Source organism: Plectrocnemia conspersa, unplaced genomic scaffold (genome assembly GCF_051122295.1).
Source record: "Plectrocnemia conspersa isolate PC_06_02 unplaced genomic scaffold, ASM5112229v1 ptg000001l, whole genome shotgun sequence".
NCBI classification, from domain to species: domain Eukaryota; kingdom Metazoa; phylum Arthropoda; class Insecta; order Trichoptera; family Polycentropodidae; genus Plectrocnemia; species Plectrocnemia conspersa.
Genome location: NW_028277165.1, coordinates 19349991 through 19364567, shown reverse-complemented (window position 1 = coordinate 19364567; position 14577 = coordinate 19349991). Strand labels below are relative to the sequence as shown.

Sequence of the window (14577 nt, the reverse complement as noted above, 5' to 3'; positions counted from 1 at the left end):
GATTTGATATAATAACGACTAATGTCACTTATACACGTATTCATATATTACAACTTTCACGCGAGAATTTTGTAAGAGAGAGATTAAAAAGAGCATATCCCCTTTTCTCTGGTACTTGTGCGAGCGAGATGCACAAGTACGTGTGCCTCACGCTCTTGCACGCATCAGACGGCTTTTCATACGTGTGTCAGTATTTGTTTGCCTGTCGTCGGAAGATTTACGTCAAAGCGCAGAATATTCCTTCGCTTTTCAATTATTTCTCGACTTAACAATATAGTAGGTATACAATTTCTCTTGGATAACGAAGATGTGACCGAAATGTTCGAAACGAAATCAGACGAAGATTTACATTTGAAATTATTATTTATTATAAAGAAGTAATAACACATTTTCATTATTTATAGTTCATATCAAATATCTCAGATTCATCGAAGTGTAATGAAAACACGAAACATCCGTATAATGTAATTATGATATTGTTGACGCCCGTTTCGCCGTTTGTACGCGTTCGCGAACGCCGTCATACGGCGTTCGGGAAAGCTCAATAAAGCTTTTACACAAGCACACGTGTTTTTGGATTCAGACCTAAGAACTAACCAGCACGCGTATCCCTACACGCAACAGATATCAACATTTTGTTATGATAAATAAATATGACAAATATATATATTATTTTTCAGATTTTTTTTATATATTGAAGTTGGGGCATGTTTGGAGCTCACGTCCTCTATCTTTGCCTTCAGGAGATTCTGGTTGTAAACAGCAAAATTTATTTATTTATTTATTAAAATTATGGCCATTGTGACCTGACAGGGTAACATAATGCGTCACGATTGCCAAAAGTATAAAATATATTACAATTTTAAAATACATACAAATATATACACATATACATACATACAAATTCATATACGCACACACACACACACACACACACATAAGTAAAAACACGAAATAAAGATAAAATAACATGCACAAATCTCAAAAGGTGTGCATTGTCCCACACAAATTGAACTAAAGCCCCATATGTGCACGAGAAAATGTCAATATCTCTATGCACAGTATTGAGCAGACGAACGGCCTTTACCAAAGTAAAGTTGGCAAGTGCTCCAGTTCTAGACTTCACAAGTAAAAAATAAGTATTTTTACTTCTAACTTAACCGTGATTTTATTTAGAATTTTTATTTTTTAAAAGCAATTTATTGTGTTTTAAAATATGTATATTTCCTACGTAAATTTTCTATTTATATAAATGTATGTCTATTATATGTATGTAATTTATAACACTTTATAAAAAAAATATTTTAATAATTTTTAAAATGTTTTAATGCCATATTTAAATAATATATCATACGTGTAACATTGTTATTGGCTTCTGCTAAGCTCGCCGGAGTATGCCGATACGCTGGATAATAACCGTTATTGGAGTGCAGGTAGAAACAAAATCAACACATAGTCGTAGTTTCGTGCAACGTATACGACATTCTTCTTGTGAGTCGGCTCTAATACGCGCGAATGTATGTGTAAAAATTGGATGCTGTGGCGTACACTGTTTTAAACTATTGGTAATGTTGCAGTATTATCTGAAAAAATAAAATACAATGTTTAAACAAATTTAACATTATTTTCGTAATAAGAGTATTTTAAACAATAATTGATCATCCCTTGATTTTATCGAAAAATCACATACAACACATTCATATATACATATATAGTCCATCCAAGAAGGGAAATAAGGATACGTGTATGGATGCATGCATACATATACAGTTTTCCGCGAATTTGTTTACACCGATATGAGAACGTTACCAATACTAAATCAGGGCTGTTTTATGAGTAGGGTGACCATACGTTGGAAATTGAATTAAAAATTATAATGCATTATATTTTTATTATAAATAATTGTCATGTTGTGTAATTTTGTAATCAATGAAACAATTTCTGTAATATTATATTGGTATTTTTATTGAATAATATTTTAAACAGAGATATTCAACCTGGAGAGTGATTTTAAAACTGTTATCATGTTTTTGAGTTAAATATGTATATAAATAAACAAGAAAGTGATATCTTACATTTTGCTCGAAAAACGACCGATTTCCTTGTAATTAAAGATTTTTGTGACGATGGTTGTTCTTCAAATAAGGTCATCAACTATGTTTGATACTTATCAATTGAAAAAATCACATGAAAAAAAGCGTTACGCCTAATTGAGGTTATGGTCGTTAGTTGAGTTGTTGACGTTCGAATTTGAAGTTTTGTTTTCGTCTGATGCGCAATGTCGGAGCTATTTCACCGCGGTAGACATAAGGCCACGCAGAGAGGCACCGGCGGAAGAGAACTGGAAATTCAGATCGAAAGACTAGCTGACTCGACATTGGTTATTGTCAATTTCGTAAAAGCTAAGAATTACTGACATTACGACTGATAAATTCAATCACTTTTTTAGAAAGTGACACTTTCGGACGATGTCGACCCCTCGTTTTTGTGCGTCGTCATCGTCACTCGCTGCGATTACGAAGAAATGAAGAAATCGCAAGGTTTGCTGATAGACTTTGACAGTTTTCCCGCTCAACTCGTTCGCCTGCTTCAACAATGCGAAAATACCAATCTGTACAACATTCGTTAGTCCTTGTATCATTAAAGTCTATCGTATCTCTTAACCAATGTTTATTATGTAGATTTTTATCGCTGAATCAAGACGGTCCTCTGAATCTCTCTTTGGAAGTCATCGAGCGTAATGAGTTTAAACGATTGGTACACCTTTCCCTTAAACTATCACCGGCCTCTGATTTAGAACTCAAGAAGTACATGTCAGAAAATGTTCTAAAATTGAGGGTAACATATTCAATTGCTTCATCATGTTGAAAAAATATAAATAAGGATAGACTATGATTAAAAATAAAATATGTAAAATTTATGTACATAGAAAATCATTGATGATCTTCAATCTACAATTATGTCGAAAGACAGTATGAATAATGAAAAACAAAGATCGTCGGAAATGAAGCTAAGGGATCTGTCGAATTCGTTGGCAAGAGTCAACACCGAGCTAATAACCAGAGAAAGCGAATTTCAAGACGTTTTAAAAAAAGAACGAGATAGATTTCATCAGGTATTTTACGTTTCGTATTATTGTCATATTGTCTAAAGTTAAACAAATATATTTTTATGTTGAAGGAAAAACTCGAATTCAAAAAATCTTTAGAGTCTTGCTCTCAAAATCAAACGAGCTCTTTGAAAGAAACAATAGTGTTAAAAGACAAACAGTTAGAAGAAACTTCATTACGGTGCCGGCAAATGCAAGATACCATTAAAATGATGGAATCTCAAATTAGGTGAATATTTAACCAATAAAAATGTTGAGTCCTGCGTTATTTTTTTAGGAAGAAATAGTGAGTTACCAATTTTATTGCTTAATACATATCTCCATTTGACTTTGCTCGACTATCGTAATGAAACTATTTTTAGCTATATTGAATCTGCCTCACTGACTATGTGGATAAACTACAAACGATAATATCTTATTTTTCTAGCACTCTGCAAAAGTATATATGTTATAGGGGTATCAAAAAATCATTGAAAGAAAAAAAACAGTTTTCAGTTTTTTACAAATCAAAAACCAGTAAACCGATTTTTGCTGTTCTCGTAAAATTACGATATTATTTAATAAACATGAACTTTTATAAGATCACTAATAATATTTTAATAAATATTATAGTTTATATTATATATTTCCTGATAGACTTGTTGATTTAATAAGGTCTTGTAATTTCTTCCTATCGACTTTTTACATCTATTGATAACACAACTTCCAAGTACAATATGAAATTGTGACTGATTTTTAACTTGATATGAAAAAGATGAGGTAACATTGTAGGAATGTATTTTTAAACATTTATTATTTAGTTTTTCTAATCTCCAACGTAATTGAAAGGGTACATAACTGTTGTAGAATATAGGTTTTACCTCGACCAGCTGACTACTTATCAGGTATTGGCCGAGCCTTTCACAAAAAATTGATAACCTGAAGAAACCCTTTTTGCAACAGTATTATCGCTGTTGCTTCGCTTAGGAATTTATTCATCAATTATGTGCGTTATTTATAATTTTTGAGAAATGTTTTCTTTATTTAATTTAAAAATAATTGTACAAAACCAGTGAACCACATAAAAAAAGCCAGTTTTCGGTTATTTAAAAAATGGCCGAAAAGTCAGTTTTAATTGTATTGTATATCATTTTATACTTAAACAATATACAATACACGCAGTTGTGCTGAGTCCTACCGATTTTAAATAAATCAAAATTTTAAATTATCACTTTACGTTTGTATTGTGCATGTTCATTAACCTGTACTTGATTTACAATTGACAGCAACTTCCTGGTATGGCACGAAATTTATTTTGAACACTAGGTGCTGTATTTGAATCTCAACTTTCCCTATGAATGCATCATTGATTGTCCTACATTTACAGTGATAAAACTCAACGTTTAATGAGCGTCGAAAAGCAATTGCACACTATCAAGGTGGAAACGGATTCGTTGAAAAAACAACATGGACTCTTAGATAGAGATATTCATGATAAAGATCAAGCTTTGCAACAAACTAAGAATCGATTCGTAGACACAGAAAAGGTTCGCTTATCGCTTTGCAAAACATTATTTATTACTTAATATATTACGTGTTATAAATGTTACTTTTAGGCTTTACAAGATAAGGCTAATATGTTGAGAGATGCATTGGATTCACTCCATTCTTTGAAGAAAGAAAAAGTAAAGTATATATTTATGGTAGTAATATTATGCCCAATTAGTGTTATATTAATTGATTATTATTATTACAGATTGCACTCGAGGAGAGAGTTATATATAATGAAACAATAGCAACGAAAAAATCTTTAGAATTACAGGATATAAATGAACAACTAGTTAAAGCTAATCAAATTATAGCCAAGCAAAATGCTGATATTTTGGAATTGAGAGAAAAGGTTGTCTACTGAATGTCGATTATTTTTAAATAATTTACGTACTAATACATAAATATTATTTTTATAGTTAATGTGTAGAACGGCAATAGCTCTCGAACAAGAGAAAATTATCAATAGTAACAGCGGTGATATGACCAAATTTCGACAAAATGAAAAGCAGCTCAAAGATGAAATAGAGCAACATAAGAGAATGTATGAAATGGCACAGGAAGACTTGAGAGCTACAAAAAAACTACTTGAAGATAAGGCGGAGATAATCAAAAATAACAATTCAGGTACGCTCTGTAAAGTATAGTTTATTTGGAAGAAAAATAATTTATGTTATTTTAGTTATTCAGTGGCTACATAGAAAAATCGATGCAATGCAATCCATCAACGAACTGACGAATTCTGCCGGACGCACAGTAACTTCGTCGACTCCGTATTCTCAATATCACAGAGAATCGGACGACAAAGAATCCGAAGCCGACGAAATCAACGATAACCGATTATCAGATTTGTACACTGCTGGATTGCGCGACGAAGAAACTAAAACTAAATTGACCCATAGAAGATCCGAGGATACTCTACATGGGATTGGTTCGATTGATAAAGAACATTACAGCATCGATCCAGTGTATTTGAAGCCATCGTCTTATAGCTCGACAAAAGCATCCACAAGGAGCAAATCGCAAGGTATTATATTGTATTAATATGGTCCGATTCAAGTTTTTAATTTGATAATATTTCAGAATCTGTTCCGAAAAAAGTATATGCACCTTTACCGAACTTACAAAGTGCAACTAGTAAAGATAGTAGAAAATCAATGGATAGTAAAAGCAATAAAAAGAACAATGCAGCGAAAAGCGTCACAAATGAGAAACGATATTTAAAATCTGGCATATCAGCATATTTTCCAAATGCGTGATCCTTTACATTTAACGATACTGTGATAATGTTTACAATAAGCTAATATATGACTGTGGGTATATGTTATTTATGATTTTTTGATTATACTCAATATTAATGATGTAATAAAAATATTTTTCACAGAATATCTTTTACTTCAATATGTATCAATCAATGGCAACCATATCATTGTAAAAATAGTAGTTTTATTCCCGTTGAGAAATTATCTGAATTATGCACAATTTAATTTAAACCCTAAATATTTATTAAGTGCTTTCACAGAAGATAGATGCAAACAATGCCCTCTCTTAGACATCGCTGGTTTTATTTAATTTTGGATGTTACGCAAACATATTTTTCATAATCTTTGTGTAATTATAGATGAAAAAATCTCATCACATTGCATTAATAACGTCAATGGAGATTTGCAACATAATTAAAATTCTAAATAAATCTACTTGTCAATTCAGGAAACATAATTAAACAACAATTGGTTTAAACTTTATAATATATCATACATTCTAAAAAAAATAAACAATGTAAGCTTAGATAATAATGTATTATCTACGACTATTTTCTAAGAAACGATTTTGCCCATTTACTCGTAACCGGTTGTTGTGCATCTCGTGCGGCCTTTTCCCTCTCTTCCATCTGTTCGATGAGACGCCTTTGGTTCTCTCTAAACGCTGCAATAGGATCGTCGAAATCGCTATAATAATTTAAAACGTCTCTAACGTCGTCGACGTTCGATATAGCAATGGCTAAAAACGATACAAATGAATGAATAATTTCAATTAAAATAATATGCAAAATTAAAAATGATATAAATACTTTTCAATAGTGCCGTTAAATCAATGAGTGTTGTATCATTGTCGTTACCGTTCCATCTTGGCAACCTGAAAGTGTTTTGTGGATGAAATTTGGTCGAATTAGGATTCCAGTCAATCACAATAACCTAACAAATTATACATAAAATTAATTAATATTTAATATACAATGAAATAGTCGAATTAATATTTTACTTACTTTAGATAAATCCCTATTGAGGTTATCTAAATTTTTAACATGTACTCCATCGACAAAATGAGTCGAATCTCTGAAAAGTTTGTATGTGATTTTGCTAGAATTTGGATCGATCTGTTCGATGATGGGCCAAATCATTAAAGGATTTTCCGTCGTAAATATTACGATTTCGTATGCAGTTGATGATAACGTTTCAAGAAAGGCATCTAAACCTGGCCTTTTTTTGAATCTGAAACGTAAAAGAAAAGATATACAATACTGCAATTGATCATTATTCAAAGCGGTTTAAAAATGATTCAATTTGCAACCTCCATCCTGTTCGATATGACCAATCGGGATGAACGAGAACGTCGGTAAATTCTAAAACCAGCGTGTAAGGCTGTTGATATGGATAAGGAACTGGATCCGGTAGTAACTTCTCGCGTGACGGTTCTTTAATCATCTAAAAATCGACGTTTATAAATATAATAGTTATAATTAATATTTATTTATAATTTATCCTACCTTTTCGAAAAACGTCATTTCTCTCCACATCCGACAAAGATATTGTTGAACTATTGGCATGTTCGAAAATTCGTCTTCAACGAGCATTCCGTTCTCGTCAGTTCTCGGTGAACCCATTTCATAAACTAACACAAAACCGCCAGCCGTTAGTGACAATCCAAATATCGCGAATCTAATAAATAAATTTAACATATAAATTCAATCTATAACTTTAAATTATATTTCATCAATATGTACCCGAATTTCATTCTCTTCCATGATTTTTGATTTTCTTGATTTCTCTCCTCCGACTCCTTTTTTAACTGTTCTTGCTGTCTTTGGATTTCTTCGGAGTTACCTGAGTCGAGCGTCGTTTGTGGGAACAGTTGCCCGAGTAAGTTCGCAGCTGGCAATTCTTTACTTTGCACGCGCGAACCTAAACATTACCGTTAATTTTACAAGCGATTCATTTATAAACTATATATAAACATGCACGAGTTTGCGAAAAAATATGCTGCAAATTCTAACCTGCATTGTCAGATGAGAATTTTTTAGCCGCATGAACAAATGGCTGTAAACTTCTGGTTTTTGATAAGAGGCATACGTTGAAATGCGAATTTCGCGGCGACACCTGCTCTCCAAAACGGTATAACGTTCTTAGAAGCATCGCGCCGGTCGACACAAAGTAGTGCGACCGCCACCAGTTATTGACAGATATTTTCGTATTATTCACGAGCCAAAACACCGAAAAATTTGGCCATTCATCATAATCGATATTTATATTAAGCCCATTGTTATATAATAATTTAAATATTAGTTATTTCTTAAATTTAACATTAAAAGCTAAAACATATTTATTTATAAGAACTTATCAAATATTTCTGAATTTTAGTACGCGTGAAGAGGACATAAAATAATTATTGATCAATTTAAAAAACTCCTCTTACATCTAGCACGATTGCTGAGTATTATTAATTTTGAACTCAGTTCACAAGACTAGTGTTGTTAAATACTATGAAACAATTCAAGGGGACCTTTTTATAATTTTTTTTCGTCGTATATAGCAGCAAAAGCAACAAAATGAAAAAGTATTTTTTTTTTGACCAGTTACTCACAAAAATCGTGAACAAATGTTTCACATTGCTTAAAAAATACACAATATTCAAACAGGTACGTAATTTGTGGGAGAGCAGGTGACGCCAATTGTCTCCCCCTTGAATTTAGCAGGAAAATGTATGTCATTTAATAAAATACTATATTAAAAAAACGATCATTGACTGGCCAGCTTTTGCCCCTCCTCCTCTATGAAAAAAACTAAAATGCTATCCCTGAATCTTAACCTTAAATTCTCGAGTTATCCCTAAAACAAATCTAAGAAAAAACTGTTTAGGGGTCTGTGATGATGGCAGTTGGCAATGAGACACAGATTGAGCCGCTGCAGTAATATTTATTTAAGGTTACAGTGATTACATTACAAAAATGGGGCGGACGCGCGACGGCACGCGTCCGAACCCTTACAAGCTTGCCGGAAGAGAGAGAGAGCCGTCACAACACCGCTACTTCCGCGCCGACCCGTTTTGGCCATAACAAATCTATATTGGCCCCCATAACTGTTTTACTTAAATATGAAATTTTAGCCAAATCATATCGAGATACATTTTCACTAGTAAATATATATTTTTACTAGTAAAAATATCAATAATCTGGCAGGCGCTGGTAAAATAAAACGATTTGAACTTTTCTATACATACATATGTACATGTATTTTTCAGCGTAATTATATTTTATGATTTTCTTCCTTTTGATATTCTGCCCTTCAGACTCTTTAGGAATTCTTTTTTCCTAAATAATGGGCAATCTATATTCAATATATTGAAGAAGGTTTTTGATGAAAAGGAAATTCCTTTGAATAATATAATGTCAGTTGCTACTGATGGTGCTCCAGCTATGGTAGGGTGCTATCACGGTGTTATTTCTTCATTGAATATTCAGTACAACAATTTAAAATAGTTTTATCCATTAAATAAATATTTGAAATTAAAAAAATACTTTTGAAGTTGTATAAGTTTTTGCAGAAAATATATTGGAAATAACAAACTGCAAACTTACATATACATATATGTATGAAACTTATGCTGTAGATGTTAATTAAAAACGAACACCTTAATAAAAAATTGAAATGAGTGAATTTAGCAAATTATAAAGAATGTTTTTTGTGATTATTATTGTTAAAAAATAATGTAACAAATGGGTGGCGGTGTTTGTCAGAAAAGTAGCATTTGTAATTTAAAATGAAATGTGAACGGTCGAATTATCTGATGTTATGACCAACGTGTACTATTCCCGCGCCGCAATTCGGACGAGTCTGTCATAATGTGGAACGGTTTGTTTATTTGTTATAACAAAACTATTAGATTTTACACTTGAATCTGACGAAGTGTCTTATTATTAGATTATAGTGCTCAAAATGGTGGCGGCGGAGGCGGAGGTGGTGCCGGTGCAGGGTTTTTTAACTCGCCTAACCAATTCGGAGGAGCGAACACGCCGGCCGGCAAAGCCAAGAGATCAGTAAGATGCTCATCTCCACTACTTCACTACTATTATAATACTATTCGATCCAACTTTTAGGGCAAGAGGAATTCTCGCACGGCTCCTTTTGTCATAGCCCAAGCGCTGCGCAGTTCAGACGACGGATTAAAACTGTGGGGCTCCGAAGTGCAGATCGCTTGCATAGTCGCTAGAATATGCAATATCAAGGTGCAGAGCGCCAAAATCGTTTACACGATTGAGGATATTACCGGTAGAATGAAAGCGATGCTTTGGGTCGACCGAGATTCTATGGACAGCGAGGTATATAGCACAAATCATACTCATTTGCGATTTAATGCTAATGTAGATTATGTCAATACGCTAGGATTCCATTCCCAACGTTATGGAGGACACGTACGTACAGATCTTTGGAAATATAAAAACAAACCGTGGCAGAAAAGTGATGATCGTTTTCAAAATGCTCAACGTCACTAATATGAACGCTATCACATTCCATTATTTGCAATGCATCAATAATAGGATTAAAATGGAGGCTAAATTCAAAGGGGTATGTATTCAAACTTATAAAGTACTAATTAGTTGCTTATGAAATTATGTTTTATTTTCAATTGAAAATAAAACGTGACATGGCGTAAACATGACTTTTTCAATCAGTTATATGTTAGAATCGATCCTATTGATTTGACTTTACACAATAGTTATCGATCTTATTCTCCTTACATGACCAGCAAGACCGATATCCTGGTTGAGGGTGGTTCTTAGAAAAAGTCGATTCTATTGTCTGAATATAAATTTCTTTCTTGTTGTTTACTGTACAATACATATGTGAAGAATTTTAGAAACAAGCAAAAGAAATGTTTATCTTAATTGCGTTGTTTTAGAGAATTTTGTTTTCAATCACCATTTATCGAAAAAAGCAATTACCCCGAAAAAATCTCTTTGCGGCTATAAAATACAGTTTAACCATTGTTCCAAGATAATATTTTCTAGCCCCTAAGCTTTCAAGGTTTATAACCTCTTCTTCCATTAACCATTCTTAGATATTTATTTATTGAATTATTACCAACATAATATACATTCTACGAAAATATATATCAAAATGTATGGTTACTGTTCGCAATCTATCGTGGCAGCCACCGGTAATTGCCAACCTAAATAAGGTTGTATATAAATCTTAAAATAAAAATGAACTATAATTTATCAACCCTATATATGATATAAATACATAATATACAACAAAAATTGTATAATGGCTCGGTGTTTTTTTTTTTTTAAATATGGATGGCACACGAAACGTGTTTAATATAAATTTAAATATTCACAGTCGAAAGTTAAAAGTGATTCTAATTTGGGAGATACTACGATGCCGTCCAACTCTTTCATGAACATGGACACGGGCGGATCCGCTGCCGGTTTAAATCCGAGACAATCGATGGTTTTCAATTTGATTAGGGCCGCTAAAGTGGAAGAAGGCACTAGTAAAAACGACATGCAGGCAGCTCTGAGAGATAAAATGTCAAAGACCGAGTTAGAGTATGTATTTTTTTTATATTCTAATTGTTTATTTTTGTTATGTACTAAATATCTGTCCCATTTTAGAAAGATCTTGGAGTTTATGTGCGGAGAAGGTCACATTTATTCAACCATCGATGAAGATCATTTCCGTGCCACGGATGCTTCTTAATTTCAATTCGTTTTATTTATAAATTATATCTTACCATTTTCTACTGTATATAAGTTATTCAATATAAGTCTTTCATTTCTATGATTTTTGTTTTATATTCGATAAGATTATTGCTTTTTACAGCGGACCATCTTCAACTACAATCAAATCGATTAAATTTAGACGTGTATTTTTATAGAAACTGCTCGGAATTTGCACTGTGTGCAATTTTCGTATGGGCAATAATCAGTCACCACACGTGTTTATTCTTGTATTCAGGGCTTTAAACTGCAACTGAACGGAAAACCAGAAATCAGAAAAAAAATGTCTCATATATATCCAAGAAACGATAGAAAAAAATCAATAGATCTTCTTGGGAACTGCATATATTCACACAGCGCTTTTAATTCGATAGTTTTCAATTACAAACCTTGCTCTAAAGGTCATCATTACAGAATTGTGGAAATCATCCAAAAAATGATAACCGATAAACTAGGCAAACAAGAGATGACTTCCAATATTGCAATAATTGTTGTATCAATTCAATTCAATTTGTTTTGTCAACTTTCAAACATTTTTAAAAATTCAATTTTTAAAGATTTTTGTCGATTATGTAAAAATTGTTCTCCTTTATTTCGTTCTTATAAATTTATAAACATAAGTAAGAAACTGCAGCGTTGATACGAACAAAAAGAAATTAAGGACTCATAAATTCATACGATTGAGACAAAGATGGAAATAATATAATAATTAGATATTCTGAAAGCTGCGAATTTTTTGCTTCAATCGGCCGTTTCCACGACATAAACAGGTCTACGATAAGCTTAATTTTGAAAAACAAGAATAAAATTCAGGAATACGTTCAAAATTGTGGAAATATATCTTCAAAGATTGTTTCCAAAAGACACGGCATAGCGATGGATGAAATGCAAAGATCTTTGTCTTCATGGTTTGGTGGTCAACATCAAAACGATGTCCCGCTGAGTTTTGCGATTATTCAAACTAAAGCTCTTAGCTTGTATGAAGATTAAATAACTAGATTAAAAGAAGATTCTAACATGGTATTTCAATCAAGCAATGTCTAGTTCAACAAATTTAAAATGAGATATTCTTTACATAATATTAAATTCACTGAAGAATCGACTGATGCAGATAAAGATGCTGCAAAAAAATGTATTTCCTCATTGTCCAAAATTATTATAGATGGAGAATATTCTTCTTGCCAAATATTCAATGTGGACAAGGCAGGTTTATTTTGAAAAAATGCCTAATCATACATTCTCATAGAAGGAAGAATCAGTTGCCCCTGGACATAAACCTTTTAAAAACCGATTGACTGCTTCTTTGTGGAAACTTAACTGGTAATTTAAAATTGAACCCAATGTTAGTTTATCAGGCTGAAAAACCCAGGACATTGAAAGAGAAAGATCAAGAATTGCTTCCAGTCATTTGGAAATCAAATAAAAAAAGCTCGGATTACTGCGTTAATATTTAAAGATTGATTCACTTTTCATTTCGTGCCGGCAGTTAAGCAATATTTTAAAGACACAAATTTACAATTTAAAGCATTATTAATTTTAGACAATGCTTCAGGACGCCCAAAATTTCTGCAGAATTTATACCTGGAAATTAGTGTTGTTTTTTCCTCTCAATACTACCTGCCTCATACAGCAAACGGACCAAACAGTGATAGCTAGGTTTAAACGATATTATATGAGGAAACTAATGAATCAGGCTATCAAGGCAACTGACAGGGAAAGTGGGCCTACATTAAGAGATTTTTGAAAGAACTATAATATATGGAACGCAATGAACAATATTGGGCTGAAATAAAAGAATCAACAATGAAAGGTTCCTGGAAACAATTATGTCCACAAATGAGTGATTTTATAAATTCTGAGGAAACTAGGGAAACTAAATAACTTAAATAGTTAGCCTAATGAACTAAACTTGGACGTCAACAACGAAAATGTTGATGAGTTGATTGAATCTCACTCAGTATCTTTGTCTAATGAATACTAAATTGTTCAACAAGAGTTAAATGCATTACACAATGAAAGTGGGGAAGAAGCTGATAAAATCGTCAAGACTTTGACAATAAAAAATATGACCATCATGGAAGAATGTGATCCCAATGGAGTACGTATATCTCATGTATGTAGGGTGATTGAGAAAGACAGCATGTTATTAAACTTTTAAAGAAAACTCTTGAAAGCACTTAAACACGCCTCTTTAACTTAATTAAGTACATTGATAAATAAAAAAAATAATATATTACTGATAAATAATTTCAAAATATTTGAACATTCAAAATTGGCACACATTTTCAGGAACTAATTATGTGCAAAAGTTGAGGGCCGCCTGTAATGAGTTTTTGAAAAAATAACTAATTGCGAGTGTAAAGGTTTAATAAATAGACATCTCTCACACTAAAAATATTTCTCATCAAAGAGAACAAATTCTAAAATATAAAACAAATTTCATAGTAGTTTCTTGCTTTTTATTTCAAATTTAATCACGCCTAGAAGCGTTCTAGACGTACAGATTATCTTATTAGGCTGACGCTTATTGCAAATTGATTTAGTTTTTTATGAGAGGCAATTACAATGTGATACTTGGGCTACAATATAGCAATAGCACGAAGAGATAAAAACTCCATTATAAATATATATTTCTATATAACAAGATTATAATTTCGTATTATAATATAAATTAAAATAAATTGTAATTCAGTCATATTTTTATTATAAATAATATCTTTTATATATATACAAATTAAGAGATCTTTTCATGAATCGTCAATCAAACTATTCTTTGATTCTGTACAATTTTCGTACATAGTCTTGTAACATGCTAAATTTTGCCATATATTTTTGCATACTCTGGCACTCCTCTCCATATCGGGATCTTTCTTTTGTATCAAATCAATCAAATCTTCAGCTTTTTTGCATATCGACACCAAATTTTTCACATCTACATCAA

General features: G+C 32.1%; 3 protein-coding genes across 3 annotated transcripts; 2 read left to right on the top strand and 1 right to left on the bottom strand.

Moving 5' to 3' along the window:
- The first annotated feature begins 1978 nt into the window (after positions 1-1978).
- On the top strand, positions 1979-6019 carry LOC148239110 (spindle assembly abnormal protein 6 homolog). Its single transcript, XM_088182128.1, has 11 exons — positions 1979-2380; positions 2450-2613; positions 2682-2838; positions 2930-3115; positions 3181-3338; positions 4476-4635; positions 4705-4773; positions 4845-4988; positions 5056-5263; positions 5319-5663; positions 5720-6019. The coding sequence occupies exons 1-11, from the start codon at positions 2279-2281 to the stop codon at positions 5893-5895; spliced, it is 1869 nt and encodes a 622-aa protein (XP_088038254.1). The 5' UTR covers positions 1979-2278; the 3' UTR covers positions 5896-6019.
- A 347-nt stretch (positions 6020-6366) lies between these two features.
- Positions 6367-8094, bottom strand: ttm50 (tiny tim 50). Its single transcript, XM_088182138.1, has 7 exons — positions 7911-8094; positions 7641-7818; positions 7404-7575; positions 7208-7341; positions 6903-7128; positions 6708-6831; positions 6367-6637 (listed from the first exon to the last, which is right to left on the bottom strand). Exons 1-7 carry the CDS (start codon positions 8047-8049, stop codon positions 6447-6449), a joined length of 1164 nt encoding a protein of 387 aa, XP_088038264.1. The 5' UTR covers positions 8050-8094; the 3' UTR covers positions 6367-6446.
- A 1569-nt stretch (positions 8095-9663) lies between these two features.
- On the top strand, positions 9664-11697 carry RPA2 (Replication protein A2). The gene is made up of 6 exons (XM_088189193.1): positions 9664-9765; positions 9835-9950; positions 10011-10232; positions 10297-10479; positions 11257-11465; positions 11532-11697. Exons 1-6 carry the CDS (start codon positions 9756-9758, stop codon positions 11614-11616), a joined length of 825 nt encoding a protein of 274 aa, XP_088045319.1. The 5' UTR covers positions 9664-9755; the 3' UTR covers positions 11617-11697.
- Positions 11698-14577: the final 2880 nt, after the last annotated feature.